At 49.9% G+C, this 26,234-nt stretch overlaps 1 protein-coding gene across 7 annotated transcripts in view; it reads right to left on the bottom strand.

Annotated features, from left to right (window-relative positions):
* Positions 1–579: 579 nt before the first annotated feature.
* Positions 580–26,234, bottom strand: part of MCC (MCC regulator of WNT signaling pathway) — a 500,790-nt gene continuing 475,135 nt past the window's right edge. For all 7 annotated transcript variants that reach the window (XM_043470593.1, XM_043470597.1, XM_043470599.1 and 4 more), the window contains 4 exons: positions 24,407–24,613; positions 20,516–20,616; positions 4,394–4,516; positions 580–2,741 (listed from right to left, as the gene is read on the bottom strand). In XM_043470593.1, the coding sequence (XP_043326528.1) occupies positions 2,561–2,741; positions 4,394–4,516; positions 20,516–20,616; positions 24,407–24,613 (612 nt within the window). In that variant the 3' untranslated portion in view covers positions 580–2,560. The remainder of the gene's footprint in view (positions 2,742–4,393; positions 4,517–20,515; positions 20,617–24,406; positions 24,614–26,234) is intronic.

Below are 26,234 nucleotides of genomic sequence, written 5' to 3'. Positions count from 1 at the left end.
TTGGGTATCATCTCAAAAGGGGGTCTTACTGCCTACCAGCCCATGGCAGCCTAGGAAGCTGGTACACGAGGGGTTTACAGAACATCAGGTCCATCTGGTTGGCGCACGTGTGGATGGCAGTACAGCTCCAGACAGAGCTCTCTCACTGGAGATTCTGCCTCAGTGTAGTAGTGGGAAGTTACACTCCAGCGGAACTGGGAAATGAGTTTTTTCTTCTCACGCCCATTTCTCTTAAGAGCCAGAGATCAAACTGAACAGCGAGGGTGACTGCCTAAAAGGGGTAACCACTGAGGAAACTGGATTCAAACAACTAAAAATGAAAGTCTGAACATTTTTAGCCTTGTTCAAGTTAGATAATGAGGATCATTGTTTACCTCTGATGGAGATGTTAATATAAACCTGTTCCTATTTAGAAAGAAGAATTCAGGTTGTAAAAAAAAAAGAAAATGATCCAGGCACCTGCAGTCATTTATTTCATCAGTGCGATTTTAGTTAGCCTTGCAATTAGCATAATAACCAAGTGCCCGTCAGTTCACCTTCAACAAGAGTCTTGGGGAGTATGTGAAGAATACAAGGAAAGGTAATCAACTATTTAATAGTTTTTATTCTACACATTTATAAAAGTAACAGTTTTGCCAGGGAAAGTGTTCACCCAACCAGTATTATGTGGAAATATAAATTCAAAATGAGCTAAGTAGGATCAGTAATGCCAGGGGCTCGTCACGTGGGAACTGAGACTACCCAGGTCTGGGATGAGCTCCATGTGTCTAGAAGGCAGGCTCTGTTCTCCCTTGCAGTGGTGGTGGGGATGAAAGCCTCCACCTGTGTGACATGACGCCCGGTCCCTGCCCTTCACAGCCTGCTTTGCTTCGGGAATATGTTTCCCCTGGGCAAGTGGGAAAAATAGTTTCATCTGCTACACTTTTTTTTCTAAAAACACACTTTTGGGTCATTACATCTTCCTATCCAAAGAGTAAAAACTGACTTACTGTCACAAGGACGAAGTTTACCTTATATAACAGAAACAGAAGCCGGTGGGGGCCTTTGCAGTGACCAGAGCACCCTAGAGCTGGGCCTGAGACCAGCTGACGATGACTGTTTGAAGATGGGGCGGCCTCGCTGCTGGCCTGAGACAGGACAGAGCGTCCTTGGGGGATGGACGTGCTCTGTCTTTGCAGACGGTGGCTGGGGTGTCCTTCCCTGTCAGACTGAAAGCTGTGGAATCTGCGTCCTGCCTCTGAGAACAGCTCACTGACACCAAGACATGAATGCAGTGATCTGGTCGTAAGCAGATCTTTGAACTGTAGCGTTGGGCATCTTTCTTCTAAGTGACTTCGGGTGGGTCTTCAGAAAAAATGGCAAGTGGTCCTTTAAAATGTTATGTGAGCCTAGGGTGGTGACAACTGAAAAACTGCAACGGGGAACATTACAGTAGAAAAGGGGTGAAGAGTTGATTTTCAAATGGAAGACCTTCCTGAAAGAATTCAGGTACTTTGGTCCTGCCCAGTCCTGTCACCATTTTGCTAGAACTGACACCCGTGGAATCACCATCTGCCACCCACTGCCATGTTTCTGGGGGCTAAGAGGCCTCAGCTTTCCCTCCCCTCTGCCCTTGGGAACAGCAGGGGCGCACTCCTGAGCTGGTGCCACGGTGGCAGTCTCTCAGATGGGTGGGTCAGCTGCAGAACATTTCCCTCGGGAGAGAGGCAGGTCCGGAGCCATCAGCACGTTCAGTCAGGGAGCTTTGATACACGGAGAACAGCAATTCTGCGGTGCCCGAGTCCAGGAAAGCACTAATGTGCCTCTCCTGACAGTTCAGGTCCCTGACACGGATCAACAGGACTCTCCCAGCTGTTAGTAAGGCGGCACTGGGACAGGGAGATTCCTGTCTAAAGAGTGTTCCCTGCCCGTGCCCACCTCCACTGTGAGGTCAAGGAGGTCTTCCTTCTCCCATTCAGAGCTGTTCAGACCCAACTGCTCTACCTGTAGCCTCAACATACCTGGGGCTGGAAGGAAACCTGTGTGTTGTCTGCCTGTGATCAACCTCCTGGAACACCTCTGAGTGACAGCCGCCTCCTAAGAGTTGACACCTGGTACTTGAAAACCAAAGCCTGGTTGCAGGAAACGAAGCAGCAGTTCTAGATGCTGAGCACCGTCTCCCCTCTGCACCCCCAGCCCCCATCAGTTTTCCCCAGAAGGAGAAAGGAGAAATGTGAGATGCTCGAGGTAAGGCTGCAAAAACTGGGAAATCAAACAGATGATGCCTGGATTATACCGCGGATACAGAAAATGTGGGTGAGGGACAGAGCCCATGCTGAAAGCAGCAGGAAGCCCTGTGGAGCCAGTGCGTGGGGCAGGAGTCCCCACGCCGCCCGCAGCCCCGGAGGGGAGGGCGGGACCCTCGGGGGACAGTCTATACCGCCTCACCGGGGCCACCTGCCCCGAGGCTGAGTCCAGGGCGCCTTCCTGCCAACCGACAGGTCCTGTCCTCTGAGGCCCCCTCCTCAGTGACTGCTAGACTCTAGCTTCCACGGACAGAACCGTGGAGCTCAAGTGCCCACTACAGGGACGTTTCGTTGGTGTGAGGTCTGGAGTTCTCCTCCTCCAGCAGAGCTATCCTTTGCTTGAGCATCCTCACTTGGGTCTCATGTCTCTCCACCATGGCCATCATCTGAGACTCCAACTTCTTCAGTTTGTTTTGATGCTTCTTCTTTGCTTTCTCATAGGCAGCCACCAGGTTGCTATGTGGGCACAGAGGGAAATGAGAATGAAGGCTTATCTTAAGTAGCACTGAGACACACACACTGGGTGACCTGGTCCGGTAAGTACCGCTTGGAAAGAACAGAGGCCACTGGGCCTCCTGAATAAGGGTTTGAAATCAGGTGGTTAGTATTTCAACACTTGGGCTCTCCTGGTGGCCCCATGGCAAAGAATCCGCCTGCCAACGCAGGAGACGCAAGGTCAGTCCCTGGGTTGGGAAGATCCCCTGCAGAAGGAGATGGCTGCCCACCCCCGTTTTCTTGCCTTGGAAATCCTATGGGATTTCCACAGAGGAGCCTGGTGGGCTGCAGCCCATGAGGTCGAAAAAGTCTGACACGACTTAGCAACTAAACAGGGGTCGCAGCACTCACGGTCACTCAGTATTGACTTAACCCCAGTTAATCTGTCACGGAAATACAAGTAGTAGGTCTGTTGCTGTTCCAAGGCTGCTTACAGTCCGTTGCAACACTGCAATCTTAAGTCCCCTCCATAGCATGCGCACAGACAGGCCCCAGCAGCTGTCCTTGATGCTGTGGCTGATAGACTCAGAGCTCACAGGCCGTGAACTAATGCTGCCAGCCAAACCCAGGTCTCTGGGGGATGAGGGCGGGGGTCTCCATACCCTGTGCTGTGCTTAGGCGTGTCTGACTCTCTGCCACCCCAGGGACCCACCCTCCTCTGTCCTTGGGGATTCTCCAGGCAAGAACGCTGGAACGGGTAGCAGTTCCCTTCTTCAGGGGATCTTCCCGACCCCAGGAATTGAACCTGGATCCCCTGCATTGCAGGCAGAGTCTTGACCAGCTGAGCTATCAGAGCTATCACCCCACACCCTCTCTGGTTCAAAACAGCACTCCCACCTCCCTTCTATATAGTGCCAGGTTCTCAAAGCCCCCTGAAGGGAAATGTGAGGTCCTTTATTTCTGTGTGAAGCTGGGTTTTCTTAGAATGTTTCAAAACAACACACTGCCTGTGGAAGCAGATGGGAGAATCCAGCTGTCTTCTATTAAAGCAGACATTAAAAACATTTGCAAAATTGTAAAAACAGTGCCCCTCTTCTAATTACTTTTTGGAAAACTGTGATTTTTAAAATAAATGTCATTTGTGTTACATGTCATGAGTTGGGTTTTTTTCTTTTTTTTTTTGGTAAATGAATAAAACCTTAAAAATCTCACTTGAGAAAGTAATAAATAGACAAAGTTTTATTGATAATTTGAAAGAACAAAACTTTGAGGTCCTCTTTTTTTTTTTTTAAGTGTGAAGGTGTCATGTCCCATCTTAGAGCATTGCTTCCTAAAGTACCCCACCTGATTCTTGAATGCTGCTCAAATAAAATGTTGTGTAGCCAGTTTTGTTTGGAAAATGCTGGATTAAAACTAGGCTGACTTTTGTTTTTAATTGTATGACTTCTCAGAACCTCTGCTATTTGAAGTGCTAAGAGGGGACCATGGTTGGCTACATCTGCCCTCTTTAAAGAGCATTCCTCAGGTTTCTGTGGAACACGGGGAAATGAAGCCCTAGGGAGGAGTGTGCTCCAAGGAGGCAGCTGAGGACATACCATCGTCCACAGTCAGTTCCCGGCAATTATGGTGCGTAAATCCAAGAACCACTTGGATTATAGACAGTGAGGTTGTACCTGTTGGCTCGCTTTAGGTCATTAACAAACTCTGCCGATTGCTGGTGTCGGATTTCACTGCTCTTTGTGAGTCTTTCCAAGGCACTCACCAACTCTTGAACTCTGGCCTTTAACTTCTTCTCTCTGTATCAAGGAGAGATGAAGCACACGCCATTTAGTAACGGAGACGATGGATTGGGCTGCTGCCCTGACGGGGGCAGAGTGGAGCACGACTTAGGCAGCCAAGTTCAAAGGCCGGAGTCCTGAGCAAAGGGGAGAGGGCCCAGGAGCCCAGCACCTGGCTGCCGTGATCCTGAAGGCCTGCTGGGTCGGCTCTGTTTAATGGTAGAGACCTTGAGAGATGTGTGTGTCGCGGAGGAACAGTACAGGAAGTTGTTTCTCCTCTTCCAAGCTCCTGGAGAAGTCCCTCCAGGCAGACCCAGGCCAGCGGGCCAGCAGAGCGCAGCCTGCCCGCAGAACCCGGGCCTGGGCTCAGGCCCTTTCCCACGCTGCTCAGCATCTCCGGAACCACCGGGGGCTTGAGAGCACACACCGGGTCTGGGCGCTACCTGGGCCAGGCCCCCACTCAGTGAAACCAAGACGAGTCTACCTTGCAAAATAGAAAAGGTGGTTCTCTGTGAAAGTCCTTGATCACATTTCCCACATTTAAAAAGGATGGAGGTTATATTTGCACTTTCATTCGACTCCCCCTACTCCTTGGCTTCAAGTCTGGTGGGTCTTTACTACTACAGTGACCCGAGCTGACTGACTTGGGAGGTTTGGGGTGTCCCGTCCGCTTACTGCCTATGAGAGGAGGACACGGGCAGGGGGACGGGACTGGCCACCGTCCTCCCGAGGCCCCCGTCTGGCACAGTGTCACTCTGTGTGCCGCACGCCTGGCACAGGCCAGCGCAGCCTGCGTGACTGGTTCAGCAAGCTCCCCACTGGCACATAGGCTCCAGGCTGGCAAGGACCTTCTTCGGCTTGTTGCGCAGTGTATCCCCAGCGCCAGGCCCGAGAGACAGTTGCACAGCGGCAGCAGTGAAAAGAAATCACTGAAGGTATGTGGTACCTTGGAGCATGTCAGGTAACCAGGATTTATGGGAGACATTCCTCTAAGAAAAACTCACGGGTGTGTGAGGAATGTAGATGAGCACAATGAGTCTGGAAGGCAGTCGGGCAGCATCTAGCAAAATAAAAAATGAACATATTCCTTGACTAAGCAACTTCTAGGAATCTTAGAGAAACATGAGGTTACAGTTGGGTTCACTGCAGCACTGCTTAGAACAGCTAAGAATGGGAAACAACCAGAGAGCTGGTTAAGCTACAGTCTGCTTTCAGTTCTGTTGAAATGCTCTGCAGTTAATAAAAAATGCAGGCTGACGTGCCCTGGAATGGAAAGGTTATCTGATACACTGTCAAGTGAAAAGGGCGAGTTCTATTGGATGCCACAAGTTTGCAGAAACGTGAATATCTGTTACACTGTGATGGACGACGAAAAGTCTAAATGCTCAACAGTGCTGAACTCCTGCAAAGAGGGCATGGGACGCTTTCATTTTCTGCTCATTTCAAGTTGTTTGAAATGTTCCCAATTCTGGATGCCTTTGTAAAGTGTAGGATGGGTGTGTGGGGGTCACCTCGAGGGGGTGGACTGTCAGGAGCTCTGGGATTCAGCCATGATTCACCCCTCCTGGCTTTTCAAATATCTGATGTTGGACATGTCTGCCCCCAGCTACTGTAAGTGCAATTGCAGCTTCCCAAATTCATTAACGAAGAAAGGTGTTGCAACACAAAAATGCAGGCCCACTTGCATGAGGATGGTGGAAGAAAGATATCTGAAAAAGTGAGCGTCACACCCAGTGACTTCCTCCCACCCTAAAGAGAGCAGGAGCCTCCTGCAGAGCCTCCCGGTTAGTGCCTCCTGTTTGCTGAGGCTTCTGGGTCCCGGCAGCCACCAGGAATTCCTCAGATCTGGCTGCAGTTCCCACTGGGATCCTAGAGGGGCACCGTCTCCCACCAGGATGAGACTGGCACCTGGGGAGGGCGGCTCCTGCCTCCCTGCCCAAACCACTGCCTCAGCCTTGCGGGGCCCTCTGTCAGCCCAGGGGAAGTTAGGAGAGCATGGAAGATTGTCCCCTCTGCCTTCTGACTATAAAGAAAGAAGAATTACCGTTTTACATTTTGTTGCTGTTTTGGTTCTTTTATTCTAGAGTTGATTGATAGTGCAAAAGGGAAGAAAATTATGAAGAGAATTTAACATCTAACCGTGAATTCAAATTGCTAACATAGAACTGCCCGGAGCAGTACCGCTCCCACCACGGGCCACACGGGCGCACCTGCCCAGCTCTGGAAAAGTGAGGATCTCCCAGCCCCCACACTGCAAAGGGCTTCCTGCCCTGGGGCCTGCGGCCAGCGCCAATGAGGACAGGACCCAGGGAAGCAAGAGAAGCCTTCACAGACCCTCCCCGACCCTGGGGAGTGGGGGAGACGGTCAAGGCAGGGGGTAGGAAGCCACATCTGGAAGCTGAGAGCTGTTCCCTGAACCCCTCAGGCCTCAGGAAGGCAGACAGGAGTGAACTGCTGTTCAAACTCTAGAACTGTGATGCTGATTTATTTAAAGCCACAAAGACAGGCTGAAACTCAAACCTAAAACACTAATTACTTTCTACTTGTGTTTGAATGAGGCAGCCGCCTCCACTAAGAGCCATGCCTCCAGGGTTGCTTGTCTGGATTGAAACACTAAACCCTGCACGGTAACAATGCCAGAGCCGCCTTACACCAGCCTCCGAGGGGCAGGAGCCCTTTGAGTCCTTGAGACATGGCCAGTCTGAGCTGAGATGTGCTGTAAATGTGCAGTACCGCTGGGGCTTTCCTGGTGGCTAAGTGGCAAAGGATCCACCTGCAGGTGCAGAGGACACAGGTTCAATCCCTGATATGCCTCGGAGCAAATAGGCCCACGTGCCACAACTCCTGAGGGTGTGCTCTAGAGCCCACTAGAGGTCAGCTACGAAGCTCTGCTCCTAGAGCGCACATGCCCTCGACCCCGTGCTCCACAGTAAGAGAAGCCCGCACACGGCAACTAGAGTAGCCCCTGCTTTCAGCAACTAGAGAGAGCCCACATGAAGACCCAGTGCAGCCAAGAATAGGCTCAATATAAAAAAAGAATGTAAGATAACTAAAAATACTGAATATACGTTAAAATGATAGTATCGATATTCTGGATACAATTGGGCTAAATATGTTAATGTCCCTGCTTTTAACAGTTCTCAGCTACTAGAAAACGCAGATCACACACATGATGTGGACAGGACTGCTCTAAGCCTGTGTCTGTACTGACAGTGCCAGGGGTGGCCCTGGATTCTGGTCAGATTTGGGTTGAGACCCAGGAATTAGTTTTAAGAAGTGCTCCATGTGTTCAAAACAGCATGGTATTGGCATAAAAATAGACATGTGATCAATGGAATAGAATAGAGAGCCCAGAAATAAACCCATGCATATATGGTCAATTTATGACAAAGGAACCAAAAATACCCAACAGGGAAAGGACAGTTTCTTAGATAAATGGTCACAGGAGAACTGGATACCTACATGCAAGAGAATGAACCTGGATCACTGTCTTACACTGTAGAAAACAAAGTAACTCAAGTGTTAGGTTAATGGGTGAGGCCGGAAGCCATCAGACTCCTAGAAGAGAACGTAAGCACCTTGACACCAATCCTGGTGATGGTTTTTTGAATCTGACACCAAAAGCAAAGGCAACAATAGCAAAAAATAGAGAAATGGGGCTATATTAGATTCTTCTGTACATCAAAGGAGACCAACAAAATGAAAAGAACCTACTGAATGGGAGAAGATGGTTATAAATCATGTCTTATCTAATAAGGGGTTAGTACCCATAATACTGGAGAAGGGAATGGCAACCCACTCGAGTATTCTTGCCTGGAGAATCCCATGGACAGAGGAGCCTGGCAGGCTGCAGTCCACGGGGTCGCAGAGTTGGACACGACTGAGGGACAGCACGAACATGAGCACCCATAATGCTCCCCTGGTGCTCAGACGGTGAGGCATCTGCCTGCAGTGCAGGAGACCCGGGCTCAATCCCTGAGTCGGGGAAGTCTCCTGGAGGAGGAAATGGCAACCCACTCCACTGCTCTTGCCTGGAAAATCCAATGGCGAAGCCTGGTAGGCTACAGTCCATGGGGTCACAAAGAGTCAGACACGACTTCACTTTCACCCATAATACACAAAGAACACATACAACTCAACAGCAAAAATAAAAAAAAAAACACACCACCAGATTAAAAAGTGAGCAGAACCTGGGGTTTGAACGGAAGAGAAAATAAAATATAAGAAATAAGCGTAAGGTCTGAATGGGCATTTTCTCAAAGACATACAGATGGTGAATAGGCATGTGAAAAGATGCTCAACATCACTAATCATCAGGGAAGTGCAAATCGAAACCACAATGAGATACCACCTCACACTGGTCAGAATGGTTATTATTAAAAAAAATAGAAAGACAAGAAATAACAAGTTTTGGTAAGGATACAGAGAAAAGGGAAACCCTGTGTACTGTTGGTGGGAATGTAAACTGGTGCAGCCACTAAGGAACAGAATGAAAATTTCTCAAAAAATTAAAACTAACATGATCCAGCAATTCCACCTCTGGGTATGTACCCAAAGAAAATGAAATCACCATCTTGGAAAGACACCTGCACCCTCATGTCACCGCAGCATTATTTACAATAGCCAAGATATGAGCACAACCTAAGTGCCCATCAGTGGATAAACAGATAAGGATGTGGTACGTATCGAAAATGCAATATTACTTGGCCACAAAAAAGTGAAACTTTGCCATCTGCAGCAACATGGATGGACCTTGAGGGTATTATGCTACATAGAAATAAGACAGAGAAAGACTCATACTGTATGATCTCATGTGTATGTGGAATCTAAAAAACCAAAAACAAACAAAACCCCACAAGCTCACAGATTCAGAGAACAGACTGGTGGTTGCCAGAAGTGAGAGTTGGAGGTGGCGAAATGGGTGAAGGGGATTAAAGGGCACACACTGCCAGTTGTAAAATAAGTCCTGAAGGTGTAGTGTATAATACGGTGATTAAACTTATTATTACTGTATTGTGTATTTGAAAGTGGCCAAGAAAGATCTTAAAAGTTAGCATCATAAGAAATTTTTTGGTAACTATGGTGGCAGATGTTAACCAGACTTATTACGGTGATCATTTCACAGTATGTGCAAATACTGAATCATCACATTGTACACCAGAAACTAATATAATGTTATAAGTCCATCATACCTCAGTAGAAAATGAATGCCTCAGGTGATTTCTTCTTCTTGTGCAAATTTTGAAAACTGGGCTTTTTACCTGGGTCTACAGATGAATTTCATGTTGTCTTGAACTCTGAATTTTTATGCAAAGTTACATGCACAGTTCTACTGAAGACTATACAGCTTTACTCAGATTTTCCAAGGATGACTTCAAAAATGCTATAAGCCGTACACCTCAACCATTCATATCCTGTTCCTTGTAGTTTCTAATTCAAATCTGCTTGGCTTTCAGTTAAGAAAGAATTTATATGGTTTGTCTAGGTAATAAGTCTAAAAGAAGCACTTTCATAGGCTCCATGTAGATGAGAAGGTACAATGTAAACACTACATGTTCCATTTGCCCCTTGAGTGGCAGTGCGTTCACACAGAATTTTCTGGAATGCCCAGAACTGTGCCATCCTTGCCTTGTTTTCTGGCCTGCAGTATCAGTCAGTTCAGTTCAGTCGCTCAGTCATGTCCGACTCTTTGCGACCCCATGAATCGCAGCACTCCAGCCCTCCCTGTCCATCGCCAACTCCCGAAGTTTACTCAAACTCATGCCCATCGAGTCGGTGATGCCATCCAGCCATCTCATCCTCTGTTGTCCCCTTCTCCTCCTGCCCCCGATCCCTCCCAGCATCAGGTCTTTTCCAATGAGTCAACTCTTCACTAAAGGTGAAGTGGCTAAAGGTGAGGGGCTAAAGTACTGGAGTTTCAGCTTCAGCATCAGTCCTTCCAATGAACATCCAGGACTGATCTCCTTCAGGATGGACTGGTTGGATCTCCTTGCAGTCCAAGGGACTCTCAAGAGTCTTCTCCAACACCACAGTTCAAAAGCATCAATTTGTCGGCGCTCAGCTTTCTTCACAGTCCAACTCTCACATCCATACATGACCACTGGAAAAACCATAGCCTTGACTAGACGGAACTTTGTTGGCAAAGTGATGTCTCTGCTTTTTAATATGCTGTCTAGGTTGGTCATCACTTTCCTTCCAAGGAGTAAGCGTCTTTTAATTTCATGGCTGCAGTCACCATCTGCAGTGATTTTGGAGCCCCCCCAAAATAAAGTCTGACACTGTTTCCACTGTCTCCCCATCTATTTTCCATGAAGTGATGGGACCAGATGCCATGATCTTAGTTTTCTGAATGTTAAGCTTTAAGCCAACTTTTTCACTCTCCTCTTTCACTTTCACCAAGAGGCTTTTTAGTTCCTCTTCACTTTCTGCCATAAGGGTGGTGTCATCTGCATATCTGAGGTTATTGATATTTCTCCCGGCAGTCTTAATTCCAGCTTGTGCTTCGTCCAGCCCAGCGTTTCTCATGATGTACTCTGCATATAAAGTTAAATAAGCAGGATGACAATATACAACCTTGACACACTCCTTTTCCTATTTTGAACCAGTCTGTTGTTCAATGTCCAGTTCTAACTGTTGCTTCCTGACCTGCATACAGGTTTCTCAAGAGGCAGGTCAAGTGGTCTGGTATTCCCATCTCTTTCAGAATTTTCCACAGTTTATTGTGATCCACACAGTCAAAGGCTTTGGCATAGTCAATAAAGCAGAAGTAGATGTTTTTCTGGAACTCTTTTTTGATGATCCAGCGGATATTGGCAATTTGATCTCTGGTTCCTCTGCCTTTTTTAAAACCAACTTGAACATCTGGAAGTAAGCCCTCACAATTATGAACCTTTATTGCTGGCTCCTGCTAGTACCACCAAAACCCACGTGTCCCAGCACACTACAGGTTCCACTTACAGGTCTTCCCACCCTCTCACCCCTAAAAGGTTATTTTTGGTCATGAAAGGTCTTCTGAATCTTACTCTAGCCACAGGTGCTTTTTATCTGTTTTAAGGGAAGCACAGAGTTGTTGGCAGAGGCATATCCTCAGGGGACTTGAGGGGCAGACTCGTGGTGGAAGTTTGCAGGTGACAAGCAAAGCCAGGCGGGTAGCCTGGCAGGAGACGGCCTTGCAGGCTGTGCGGTGAGGCTGTCCGTGGCTGGGGACCTGGAAGCAGGGCTGCTTTCCCCTCAGGTCACGACCAGCAGCGGTGCTGCCACCACAGCCGGGGGACGGGCGGGGCCGGCACTAGCCAGGACGCCTTCCAGAGGAGCGCCCATCAGACCCAGCCTCAGGCCTGGAGTTGCTTGGTAATTGGGAGAATTGTCTCCTTCTGGGGTTCCTCTGCCTCACCTTCCATTTACTGGTTAACCCCCAGCCAGGCTTCTGTCTCCACTGGCAACTGTCCCGAGGTCACCGGGGCTCTGGGTGTTGCAGTCTGTCCCGCTCTGACCTGAAGCACCTTCTCCACCTCCCCTCAAACCTGGCTTCCATCCCACTTCACCGGCTGTGCCTGGCATCTGCCCTGGCTCCCTGTCCTCTGCACCTCTGCCTGCTGAGAGTATCTGGGACTTGGGCCTGGACTCTGTTTTATAGCTCACCCTTTCTTGCTTCTCTCCATTCCCATTTATTTTCCTAAAACCTACCTACGTGCTAAAAACTCCTGACTCATGTGCATCTTCAATTCAGCAGGTGCGAAGGAGAACTGGGCGGTCTGCCACATCCGCGCCTCTGCCCCGTGAGGTGTTCAGCAGCACCTCTTGCCCAGTGGCCGACACCAGTCTCGAGTCAGCCCTGACCCCCCTTTCCTTCATCCTGCGTGTCTGTTCGGCAGCAGACCCCGCACATGGGGGCCGTGCCTGCCACCACCACCAGCTCCAAGCTGCCGCTCTTTCGCATCTCAGCCACCACCGGAGCCTCCTACTTGGTTTATCTGCTTCACCTTTGTACCCCGCAGTCAAGTTTCCACAGAGCGGCCAGAGGAATTTTCTAATATGACAAATCAGATCATATTATTACACTGCATTTAGAATCAAGTCCATGATCTTACTTTGACTAAAGCCCTGCTTGACCCAGGCTTTGGTATCACCTTCCCCCTTGGACCCTGGAATCCTATCCATTCTCAGCCCACACCAAGCTTTTTTTCCCAGAACAGAACTCTGTGCGGTCAGTCCCCTCTCCTTGGGATGAACTTCCTCCACTACGCTATGTTTCCTCGTTGTCTCAGCTTAAATGTCACCTCCTCAGAGAAGCCCACCCTGACCACCCATCTAAACAAACGTCCCAGAGTTACATCATCCCCAGCATCTTGTCATTTCCCCCATTACTTATTGCAATCTATATATATATTTTTGAAAGAAGATCTCTGTAGCGACTATGATCCTATATATTTCCTTCATGGTAGATTGCCAGGAGAAATATCAATAACCTCAGATATGCAGATGACACCACCCTTATGGTAGAAAGTGAAGAGGAACTAAAGAGCCTCTTGATGAAGGTGAAAAGGAGAGTGAAAAAGCTGGCTTAAAACTCAACTTTCAAAAAACGAAGATCAGGGCATCCAGTCCCATCACTTCATGGCAAATAGATGGGGAAACAGTGGAAACAGTGAGAGACTTCATTTTCTTGGTCTCCAAAATCACTACGGATGGTGACTGCAGCCATGGAATTAAAAGATGCTTGCTCCTTGGAAGAAAAGCTGTGACCAACCTAGACAGCTTATTGAAAAGCAAAGACATCACTTTGTTGACAAATACCCGTCTAGTCCAAGCTATGGTTTTTCCAGTAGTTGTGTACAGATGTGAGAGTTAGATCATAGGGAAAGCTGAGCACTGAAGAATTGATGCTTTTGAACTGTGATGTTGGAGAAGACTCTTGACAGTCCCTTGGACTGAGATCAAACCAGTCCATCCTAAAGGAGATCAGTCCTGGGTGTTCACTGGAAGGACTGATGTTGAAGCTGAAACTCCAATACTTTGGCCACCTGATGTGAAGAAATGACTCACTGGAAAAGACCCTGATGCTGGGAAAGACTGAAGGTGGGAGGAGAAGGGGGCGACAGAGGATGAGATGGTTGGATGGCATCACTGACTCAATGGACATGAGTTTGAGCAAACTCCGGGAGATGGTGAAGGACAGGGAAACCTGGCAAGCTGCAGTCCATGGGGTTGCAAAGAGTCAGACACCACCGAGTGACTGAACAACAACAAAATGTCTATAGAGTCTAAACTACTCATCTTTTTAAAGAAAATCTAGCCAGCAGTAGTAGCTATCCTAACTCCTTTACAAGCATAAAGTTATTGAATTCTCACCACAGACCTTGGAGGTCAGTCCTGTTATTACTCTAGTTTTCTAGATGAGGCACTTGAAGTGCAGTTGAAGAGATTTGCCAGTGACGCCTATGGAGCTGGGATGCACTTGGGCCCTGTCTGTGAGTCCGCATGTCGCTGCAGTGTGCCGAGTCACAGAGAGCAGACAGTGGAACAGGAGTCTGGTGAAAAGCCCAGGCCTGCGGAGCTAAGGAGGGGGTGTCCCGGATAAGGATGCTCTGCAGGTGTTGAGTTGGTGTGGGTCTGCCTAGAATAGCAGCAAGAGGGCGGCCCAGGCCACGTTTCCTGCAGATCTTGCCGCTGCATTGCCTGTGCTACAGGGTTCTTTGATGTCCCCATCACTGCCTTTATGAGATCAGAGGGGAAGGCCCTCTCTCAGCTTTCGGAACATGGGGGAATGACAGAAAGATGAAGAAACCTCACTGACCCGCCTCAACCCCCGGGATGAGAACTGATCTTTCCCTTGGCCTTGTGAGGCCAGCTCTGGAGCTCAGCCATTTATTTACAAGGTAATGAACTTATAGGCACGCTGTATGTTCCATTAACATCCTGTAGACCCCTGTGCATTTATGGAATTCTAAGCACAACCTCTACTGCCTGATGGCTATTACAAATAAGCCACATAGGAAGAACCAGCAAGTGCAAGTTTAAAACAGCAACTTTAAAAATAATGGTCCCACTAATGAAATGGTGATGATCCTGCAGCCTCAGCGGGGCTCCCTCTTTAAAAGGACTTCAGTCAGTTCCCTCTTCATTTCAATCCAGTATGTGAGTGCTCAGGAGCAGTATTAATTCATAGCCGCTGGAACAGGGGTCAATGGGTACCATCAAGTCTGGAAGATTTCTAGAGCTGGGCAGATATTTTTTGGAACTCAGACGTGGATCTGAACTCCAGGAGGCTCCCTGTGGTTTGCCCTAAGGCTCTCTGACAACCACAGGGTCCGTGGGCACTGATGGTGATGAGTGGTCTGTACCATCAGGGGCACAGAGAAGAGGTGCCTGAGGAACCTTCAGGAAGATGAGTGTCCAACTGGAGGGATAAGAAGGAAGGGTTCACAGCTTGAGAGAGACGGGGTGGGGTGGGGGTATAAAGCAAAGGGCATGCTCATGGAAAGATGAACCATCTGGATGAATCTGGACCACAGATAATGTGTAGGGAAACATTTGAAATACAGGCTAAGAAGTTAAGTTAGGGACCTACACATGATGATGAAGGTCACACCATGGAAGATCTATCTGCAGAGCCACCTGATCAGAAGTATGATTTAAGGTGTTTTTTTGCGGGGGAACACAGGATGGGACTAATGGCAGAATGACCCATTGAGATGCTACTCTGGAGGGGTTGAGGGCTAAATTCAGAAGGCAATGCAAACTGCATGGGACAGATGGGGTTTTAAGGGGTAAAAAAATACTATCTGCTGACAAGAGGCAGACTTCGAAGTTTTTACATATAAATAGGAATTCTGAAAAAGAGGCCAATTTCAAAGGGCAGGTGGAAACAAGATGATAATTTCTGTTTTGGACATGCTGTGTTTTAAGGCTGGAGTCTCTTCAGGGGAGATGTCCAGTGGGCAGAGAGAAATGAGGCTGGGATGGTTTAGGGATCACTTAGACAGGACAGAGTCACCAGCCATACAGCTGGTGAGTCAGCCATGATGCTGGCACCCCTTGCCCTGCCGCCGTCCCCGCCGCTGACTCTCCTGCAGGGATTGGAGGCGGGAAGGAGAAAGTGAACGTGTGGTTGCTCAGTCAGGTCTGAATCTTTATGATCCTATGGACTCTAGCCTGCCAGGCAAGAATACTGGAGTGGATTGCTGTGCCTTCCTCCAGGGAACCTTCCTGACCGAGGGGCTGAACACGGGTCTCCTGCATTGCAGGTGGGCTCTGTACTGTCTGAGCTACCAGGGAATTGAGGGAAGGAGAGGCAGGCTTATAAGAAACAGAGCAATGATGTATTCAAAGAATCCGCCTGCAATGCAGGAGGCCCCAGTTCGATTCTTGGGTTGGGAAGACCCGCTGGAGAAGGGATAGGCTGCCCAGTATTCTTGGGCTTCCCTTGTGGCTCAGCTGGTAAAGAATCCGCCTGCAATGTGGGAGACCTGGGTTCGATCCCTGGGTTGGGAAGATCCCCTGGAGAAGGGAAAGGCTCAGTTCAGTTCAGTTCAGTTGCTCAGTCGTGTCTCTTTGCAACCCCATGGACTGCAGCACGCCAGGCCTCCCTGTCCTTCACCAACTCCCGGAGTTTACCCAAAATCATGTCCATTGAGTTGGTGATGACATTCAACCATCTCATCCTCTGTTGTACCCTTTTCCTCCCACCTTCAATCTTTCCCAGCATCAGGGTCTTTTCCAGTGAGTCAGTTCTTCGCATCAGGTGGCCAAAGTACTGGAGTTTCAGCTTCAGCATCAGTCCTTCCAATGAACACGCAGGACTGATCTCCTCTAGGATGGACTGGTTGGATCTCCTTGCAGTCCAAGGGACTCTCAAGAGTCTTCTCCAACACCACAGTTCAAAAGCATCAATTCGTCAGCACTCAGCTTTCTTCACAGTCCAGCTCTCACATCCATACATGACCACTGGAAAAACCATAGCCTTGACCAGATGGACCTTTGTTGGCAAAGTAATGTCTCTGCTTTTTAATATGCTATCTAGGTTGGTCATCACTTTCCTTCCAAGGAGTGAGCGTCTTTTAATTTCATGGCTGCAGTCACCATCTGCAGTGATTTTGGAGCCCAAAAAAATAAAGTCTGACACTGTTTCCACTGTCTCCCCATCTATTTCCCATGAGGTGATGGGACTGGATGCCATAATCTTAGTTTTAAGCCAACTTTTTCGCTCTCCTCTTTCACTTTCATCAAGAGGCTCTTTAGTTCTTCTTTGCTTTCTGCCATAAGGGTGGTGTCATCTGCATATCTGAGGTTATTGATATTTCTCAGTATTCTGGCCTGAAGAATTCCATGTACTGTATAGTCCATGGGGTCACAAAGAGTTGGACATGATTGAGCGGCTCTCACTTTCAGGGCACACAAGAATCAAGAAATAAATTTTATAGACAGGGAAGAGGCCCACGAGCAGGCTCGGCTCACACTCAATGGGTAAGCACCCCCCGGCCAGCACATGGAGTCCAGCGGAGAAAGCAGTGGCGTGTGATTTCCTCGCGGCCTGGCTGTGTGACCTTGAGTGACCACTCAGCCTTGCTGTCCAGTCTCCCCGCCGCTGCCTCCTCCGCCTCCTCCTTGCTGCCTCCTAAGCATGATGGAGAAACAGTCTGCTCCTCTCAGCTGTGCCTGGGTCCTCAAGGTAGGCTACGCAAACACCACAGAAGTACAAGAAGACTCCTTTCTGAAAATGCCCTCTCCTGAGCTGCATTGTCATAGCTTACTTCTCTGGTGGGAAGGCTGTTCAGTTAGATTTTACTAGGAATGTGAGCAAGAGAGGGGTCTGGGGTGGAGAAGGGCTTTGCAGCACACAGCCTGTGCAGACAGTGAAGACAAGGTGGCCCGATAAGAAAACTCCTCACGTGCAAGACAGGAAACCTGGTTATCCAGATGGGGTCTTATGGCAAGCCCGGAGCCATGATCCCACAGTAAATACTCATGGAAGTGGAGGGAGTGAAATCAGCTCAGATGGAAGTTAGGCGGTAAATGTGTGATTGCATGGAGGCCTGGTTTTGTTCCAGACAGAAGAGGGTTGGGTGCAGGGCCGCAGCCGCTGGGGCAGGACAGGAGCCAGGTAGCGACTGGAGCGTTGCAAGGCCCTTCCCGGGGCTCCCGCCAGAAAAGCCTGCGCCTAGCCTCCGCCTCAGGTGCGCCAGTGGTAAAGAACCCACCTACCAACACAGGAGATGCAAGAGATGCAGGTTCGATCCCTGGGTCAGGAAGATCCCCTGGAGGAGGGCATGGTAACCCCTCCAGTCTTCTTGCCTGGAGAGTCACAGACAGAGAAGCCTGGCGGGCTACAGTCCACGGGGGTCACAAGAGTTGGACACGAACAGTAACTCAGCACACACAGCTTCTGCCCGCCCCTCTACCCAGCCCCTCTCTTCAGTCCTGTTCCTGGGGCCCACAACTTCGGTGTTTGGAAGCATCATTTTCCAAAGAAGGAATAGGTCTGAAAATCCTGGGAGGAAACCCTCGACTGACTCAGCCACTAGCTTGGCGGTGATTTAACACCTTCAAGGAAGGTGGTAGTTTCCACTTGACTTTTAAAAAGAAAAACACCCCAAACCTCAGTGCTTGGGCATCTGTGTTATACACCCTCATGAAATAACGATTCCCATTTCTAAGCTATGTATACAGTATAATTATGTTATTTTCCTTTTTCCTGTAGCCCTGTGGGTTCTTTCTTGGCTCCACATATCTGGGGCTTGATTAGAAATCCATGCTAACCAACTCAAGACTGGCTATTGGAAATCCATTGTGACTGACAGAACAAATGAAATCTCTTTATGTTTAGTCAGCAGAATCTGCAACCTGCATGTGCCAGCGAGGGCCTCTGAGGTTCGGGATCTTTGAAAAAGGCAGGGGTTTAGCTTACAGACACAATATCCAAATGGCTCCCAGTTGGAAGCAAGGGGTGGTTTGCGTCCCTGGTTTCTGGTGCAATCACGTCATCAGGATTAGGTGAGGGCGTTTTTCCACACAGCTTCTCTCTTACCTCCTCAAGCGAAGTGATTACCAATTAACCACAAGGCCAGAAGCGCTGGCAGCATAAAAACTGAGCTATTACAGCTTGGAAGGAAAGACCAAAAGTGGCAGTGAGTCAGTCAGGAGGGTGGTGAGGTTCCCTACCAGGCAGCGTTCGGCCCACCCTCAGCCAGAGGCTACACCACAGTATCAAGAGCCCCGCTGGACCACGACAGCAGCCTGAGTGCACTGTAGCCTTCCCCTCCATTCCAAACCCTCCCAAGTGATGGCAAATGTATTTTTTTAAAAAAATTCTAAAGAATGATAGAAACTAAGGAGCGTTCTTTGCCTGTCAGAAACCGTGAGCAATCATAAAAAAGGAAAGGCAGGTTTTATTCTTGAAAAAGGAAACCACAACTCAAAATGCACACAGAAGCAAGCTGCTACAAAGGGAAGAAGGGGACTCAGGGGTGCTCCAGCCATCAGAACGGGAGGGGACCAGACACCTGGATCAGACACTCAGCCTGGAGAACTGCCGTCAGCAGGGAGGGACAGAAAGCGCGCAAGGTGAGCTTACGAGCCGGAGCCAAGTCACCAAGCTCAACTGTAAAGCTTACCTGTGAGGAAAGAGTCAATACAGTAGACAAGATATTGAGTATAAGTGTCCTCAGAGAGACGCAAGAAGATATATCATTACAAGAGAGATGATAGATTTAATCAACCGAATAAACTCAACACATCAGTCAAACACCATGGTGGCTCTAGCTAAGGATTACATTTGTTGTTCAGTCACTCAGTCGTGTCTGACTCTTGCAACCCCGTGGACTGTAGCCCACCAGGCTCCTCTGTCCATGGGGATTCTTCAGGCAAGAATACTGGAGTGGGTTGGAAAGTGGACCTTAACAACCTCCTCAGAACCACACTATTTCATAGGGCAGCCACAGCCACGTGAGCTACTGAATGCTGGACGTGTTGGCTCGTTTGAATCTGATGTGCAATAAGTATAAACGTACTAAATTCACAGTAGACTTTGAAAATTTAGTAAAAAAAAATTTAGAAGAAAATTTAATAAAATAGAATTAGAGAAATTAGAAGAAAGAATATCTTTTAGAGACATGGATTTACATTTTGAAATATTTTGGATGCACTGAGTGAAATAAAATACGTTATTAAAGTGGACTATATGTGTTTCTTTTTTTTAAAACATGGATCCTAGCACATTTAACATTAAACTGTGATTTGCATTACTTTTCTGCTGGATATCCTTGCTCTAGAACTGAGTGTAAAAGGGTGGGCAGAGGATAAAAAGTCCGGATATGGAAGACAGATCTAGAGATAAAGGACAGGGAGAAACAGCCACAATAGAGGTAAACGTCCGGAGGTAAATAAACAGAGGCCGTCTGAGTGCAAAGACAGAGATGGTGAGGCAGGCATTCTCATTGAAGCTGGAAACAAGGTAAGGATGCCTGTTTGTTTTTTTTTCTCTTTAATCAACTTCATTATCTTTATATTTGAGGAATATGCTATATGTATAAAGCAGCCAAAGAAACTGTTAAAAATTCCCGAAACAGCCAACAGAATTTACCTGCAATATTCCATCCCAGTGATACCAAAGACACCTGTTTGGATTGTCAGCTTTTAACACAGTCCTGAGGTTCTAGCCAATGCCACACCGCAACAGAAAGGCAAAGGAGCAGACCTTTTTCTCTCTGCAGGCGGGATGACCATATATACTTTCCTCTTGCACTCACCTTTCTGGCCTGCAGGCCTGCACAAGAAGGCGGTACGGGGCCTCCTCTCTCCCAGGCACCTGTGATACTCCCGGCAAGGAGCGTCAGCAGCTGGGAGAACTAACCCCAGCCATCACCCCTGGCCTACACCGTTACCCCTGCATACCCCATCACCCCTGGCCTACACCGTCATCCCTGCCTACACCGTCACCCCTGGCCTACACCGTCACCCCTGCATACATCGTCACCCCTGGAAGAAACCACCCTTCTGGGCGGCGGGCTGGGCGCTTACCGACGGATGGCATTCGCGAACTCCGCAGCCAGCTCGCTGTCGCCGCACGCCGTCCGCAGTTCGGCCAGGGATAGGGCGGGGGAGGCGGCGTCCGGACACTCCTGAGGATGCAAAGCACCGGGTCAGGCCTGCGGCTGAGCCGAGGGCGCCGATGGCAGAGCGGGAGGTGAGCAGAGTGCAGGGCGGCCCCGGCCAGGTGCCCGCAGCGCACCCAGGCTGCCCCACGTCCAGAGCACTCACGGGGCTCCCAGGTCACACACACGAGTTCCCTCGTCTGACCACTGTGATGGCCCTCTGCAGTGGACACTGTCAGTATCCCCTCCTGGCCAAGGAGGAAACCAAGGCACAGGGAAGTGATGCTGTCCTGAGTTACTGCAAGGTCTTGGCAGAACCGAGATGCCCACTCAGGTCAGCGCTCCTGTCCCTCAGGAAAGACATGTGGGAAACACACATGCTTATGTGGTCCCTCCCCCCATCCCACACCCTCCGGGAAGAAAACCAATCTTCTCTGGATTCAGGGGCTTTACTGGGTTCAGGTAATCTAGAAAACCCAGGGAAAGGGGAAGAAAATGGAAGTACATCTTGGCATCAGACAGGAACTTTGACATCACTAAACCAACTTCTCCCGTTTTACAGATGAGGACACATAAGAGCCTTCAGAGAACGCCTAAATCTGGCATGGAGCACAGTCCATTCATAACACCACAGCTGGACCCATTTGAGCGGCTCGCTGTCTGCATACAGACGGAGGGCAGCTGCTCTGCTGTGGAATAAGCAGAGGGGGACAGCGCTCATCTGATAATTTGCTCAGCAGACATTCCCTGAGGATTTACTACAACCCAGGCTCCAGAAGAAAAAGCTTGTGACCTGTTACTCGAGACAGAATGTAGACAGAAGGCTGCATCTCAATGGGTGAGCGCTCCAAGGAGTCAAGGAGTCAGGGCCAGAGTCCAGATGACGGGCGGCACCGGGGTGCCTCTGCCGCCCGCACAGACGCGGCACACCGCCCGGGGCTCTGGAGGACAGCACCGCGTCTGAGCCCTCCTCCCGCCCCCAGCTCTGCTCCCTTCCCTCCGCTCCACCTGGTGTCTCGCAGCCCTGAGCCGCCTCTGACCAGCTCGGCAATCCCTCCAGAGTCCAACACCCTCTGTGAGGACATCGACTCCCCCGCGGGGTTGACGTGTCTCCTTAAAGACAGGGCCAGCTTTGTTTCACTCAGCGCCGCTCACCGAAAATACCTAGTAATCTCTGCAGCATACAGACAAGAACTGAAAAAACCTAATGTGATTTGGTCAAGATGTGGGACCCAGCCTGTTGGCTGAAGGGAAGTTTTAAACCAAGCATGATACCCAACCACCTCCCTAACTCGAAGCAAGAATAGATGTTCTAGACTCCAGTCTGACTGGCCACCTGTTTTTATAAATGCCCACAGGGTAAGAATTGTGTTTCTATTTTTAAAATCAAGGGCAAGAAATCAAAGGACTATTTTATGATATGTAGGAGTCATATGAAATTCAAATTTCAATGTCTATAAATAAAGCATTGTTAACCTAGCCATGTGCCTCTGTGTCGTGTTGTCACTTCCTTCGCAGTAAGGAAGAGACAATTTTGCAATGGCAGAGTTACATAGGTGTAACAGAGTCTGTATGACCCCAAAATCCTAAAATATTGACTATCTGGCTCCAGCCTCTGCTCCAGACTGCTTGCCTCATCTACCAACAGATAAGACCAAATGAATAGCCCAGAAGGGAGATATTATTCATAGAGTAAATGGATCTAATTTTTGAAAGACAAAATAATCAGCTTATTCTAATTTCATTACCTGAACAACACAGGGTACTTTTATAAAAGCTCTGTTCTCTAATGTAAAAAAATAAAAATAAATCATCTGGTCTCCGTCAAAGAGATTTCTGTTTTTTGGAGCCATTCCACAAAATACAGTGTTCCCCCAGTCAAAATAAATACTAAGAACTAGGGGAAAATGCTCAGCTCATGGGCCTCCTAAGAGCTTGGTAAGTCCACTTCCAGCCCACCCTAAGAGTACCCACGCAAACACAGGAGCTCTGCCCCACAGTGACGGCTCACAAACTCAAAGGCTGTGCACGGGTTCTAAAGCCGTTGCCACGGGACAGACAAGCCACGTCTGGGAGCCCGGATCCTCCCGGGTGAAGAAGCAGTGCTGCCCGCCCCGTGGTCAGACCCCTCAGGCACCAGCATGTGGTCTCAGGGCGCACCCACATGGTGACCTTTCCCAAGCTCAGACTGTGTCACGTCACTCCCTGCAAAAGCCCCTCTGTGAACCTTCCCCGTGCCCAGGACAGGTAGCTGGTGGGTCTCTCCAGCCAAGACACTGACCCCTCCTCCCCCTGGGCTTGGCCTGTGCTGCTCCATCGGCCCAGGGCAGACTTCCGGTCCTTCCTGGCCTCTTCATCGGGCTTGCACCCACTCTCCACTGGGTCTGCGTTCAGGAAACCTGCGCCTAACCTCCAAATCTGGATCGTGGGTCTGGCCTGTGGCCTCCCCTTGCACCGGACGTCCATCTTTGCACTCTGGATGTGCACTCTGGATGTCCTGTGTGATCATCTATTTGCCCATCGGTGTCCCCCACTGGAAGCTAAACTCCTGGAACTGCCTCCAGCATCTTGCCTGGACCAGATCACACCCATCACAGGAATGGATGACTGAGGAGCAGCAGGGCCTTGGGAGAGCAGCCTCGCTGGGCGCTGGAGCCCCAGCTCCCTGGGCAGCCTTGTAGGTGAGAGTGGGCAGAGGGCGGCTCTGGCCTCTGGAGCAGGCAGCATAGCTCTTAGCTGTTTAGGGGAACCATTCCCTGCCACAGAGCATCAGCAAGGGGCTTTCTTCTCAGGGACACTCCTCTGGTGAAGACACCTCCGCACCTGGGCCATGAGGGGCCACTCACTAGACCAGCAAGTCACTGCATGCCCACAGTCCTGGGCCACAGATAAACGGGTCAGGAGAAGCTGGCATTCATCAGGAACAGAAAATCGCATGCACAGAATTATAGCACCCTGCGATGAGGGATATTTTTCTTTAGGGTCTAGACTATTTTTTTTCTCCAATGCAGTATTTGGAATTATTCTGCAATAAAGGATGACGGAATAAGCTTGAATTCTAGAAAAAAAGACTTGAGGGTTAATGAAAGTGTGAGTTTGCAAGATGACGCCACCGGCAGCCCACACTCTGTGCTCCTTGGGGTAACTCAGGGCTCACCTTCCTCCTCCTCTGCCTCAGGCCACCTCCTGCCTTCCACCTTAAGGAAGTTGAGGAGAGGAGGAGGACCAGAGCCAGCCAGACTGGGGTTAAATCCTGATTCTGCCATTTACCAGCTGTGAGACACCCCGCCCCCCATTCTTTTAAACCTCTTTTTTTCTCACGTAAATGGGGTAACTCTTAGGGGAGATGACAGTGTGGTGATCAGTACCACAGGGTCAACACCGATGATCACATGGGCCGGGGGAGGAGGCGGGGTGAGTACCCGCGTCCTGGGCCACTGCACGGGCCACTCCCTGGAGGAGACCACGATCTATGAGATGCTCTACCTGCTACAAAAAGTGAGGTTTGAAAAAGTGTGGACTTGGTTTCTTTGCACTCAAAATGTCACTGTCTTTCAGATCTCTAGAATGGCTGCAGTTGCTCTGCAAATAAGGAAGCTGAGGGCACTGAGAGTGAGGCTCTTCTGTGGGAGGGGAGGCTGAGCCCGGTCCCCGCCCCTACCTTGCCGGCCTCAGGCTCTGTGGGAGGGGAGGCTGAGCTGGCCCGCCCCTACCTTGCCGGCCTCAGGCTCTGAGCGAGGGGAGGCTGAGCTGGCCCGCCCCTACCTTGCCGGCCTCAGGCTCTGAGCGAGGGAAGGCTGAGCTGGCCCGCCCCTACCTTGCTGGCTGTGTCCTTGCCGCCGCTGCTGGTGGAGCTGAGGGACCGTGTGCGCTGCTCCTTCTGCTCCTCCACCTCAGACTTCAGGTGCTCGATGTGGACCAGGTAGGCCTGTTCCTGGGCTTCTCGCGTGCTCAGCTTCAGCTCCAGGGCCTTCTTCTCCTTCTCCAGGAGGTAGAGCTGGGCCTTCAGCTCGGCCATCTCCTCCTGCGGGGCGCAGAGTGTACGAGGGGCTGGTGGGTGACAACAGGGCCCCCGACCGCCCCGAGAGGCCCCGCAGAGGTGTCACTTGGCAGCTGCTGGGGGGAGACTAGACGGCTGTCCCACAGGCCCGCAGTACTGACTGTGGCACCACACCACGGGCTTGCCACTGTGCCCCAGAACCGAGATCAGTGGGTAGAAGGGACAGGCCTGCAGGCTTTGGCACAATAAGGAACATCTTTCTAACAACCAGGATATTCCACCTCCACTTCCCCAGTGGTCATACTCGCCTTGCTGGAGACCAGTTTTCTGGCAGGCAGAGGCTAACCCGCGTCAAAGAGGTTGAAGCATCTGACTAGGTCCCTTCTAAATTCTGTTTCCTTTCCCATTTTCATGACATTAATCCATGGATATCATCGCCCTCATGGCAGTTGGGTCCTGCAGCCATGCTGGGCAGCTCGGAAGCACCCACAGCAGTGACACTGGCCCCAGGTCCTATCAACTTCAGGACCCAAATAAAATCCATCGAAACAGAGCCCTTCTCAAGTGACTATTCATCAGGTCACTTCTTAAAGTATCTTGGAAAAGTCTAAGGAGAGTTTGCTGTGAAGAGTAAGAAGTGACCCTAAAATAGGACAGTGCTCCCCTGGACCAGATAACAGTGAGAAGCACTAGCATTTACTGAGCAGGTAACACTGCTTTAAATGGTTATACTAAGCAGCTCATTAAGTCCTCTCACCCTGAGGTAGGTACTATGAATATCTCCATTCATGGATGGGACACGGCTTCTTCTCAGCCCACATGCTGAATAAATTATGGAGCCTGAGTTTGAACCCACGACCTCCAGCTCAGAGGCCAGGTAAGCACCAAGCTACAGTCCCCCTTTCGAGGTGAGCCCATACACAACCCTGTGCTTTGCCTCTGCTGGAGGGCGAGTCTACCACCCCATGACCCCATGGGGTCAGTCTCCCCAGCTCTTTCTGTGATCCTACTTAAAAGGATTCCTCATATGCTGAGTCACTTCATACACTGAATCCCTCGAGAGGGATTCACCAAGTCACTGACTGTGGTCACCCCCAAAGTGACCCTCCTCTGAGGCAACAAGCCACAGGCCTGCTGTGGTCTCTTGGGTAAGCCAGACCCGGGAGGGGATGTTCTCAGCTCCAATGTGGGGAACACCGGGAGGGCACCCACCATGGCTAGTTATACTCAGGGACATGGGCATTAGCCACAGGGAAGGCAAAGTGCCGAGCAACTGCTCAAAAGAAGACGCAAACCTTTCCTGACGATGACATAAAACCAGGATGAAAGGTGTTTCCACACACTGAACTGTCTCATCTCTTGCCACCAGAAACAGGATTCTCAAGGTGCTGGCAACACTGTGTCCTGAACTAATGTGGACAGTCACACCCAGAACAACACACAGATGCAAGCTTGAGAGAAGGAGAGATGAATGCATAGGTGCCAGAGGTGAAGTGGGTGTTCTGCCCAAGAGGAAAGATGAGGCAGCCACAGTGCCGGCCCCTGCGGCCTCGGATGGGCAGGGGGCCCAGGACCTGGGCTTTCAGCACCTCCACAAGGGCGGGGCGGACAGCCAGGCCGGAGAGCCCGGCGGGAGCACTACCTC

This window comes from Cervus canadensis, chromosome 6 (assembly GCF_019320065.1).
Source record: "Cervus canadensis isolate Bull #8, Minnesota chromosome 6, ASM1932006v1, whole genome shotgun sequence".
NCBI classification, from domain to species: Eukaryota; Metazoa; Chordata; class Mammalia; order Artiodactyla; family Cervidae; genus Cervus; species Cervus canadensis.
Note: the sequence above shows the minus strand (reverse complement) of the source record. Positions and strands in the feature narration are given on the sequence as shown.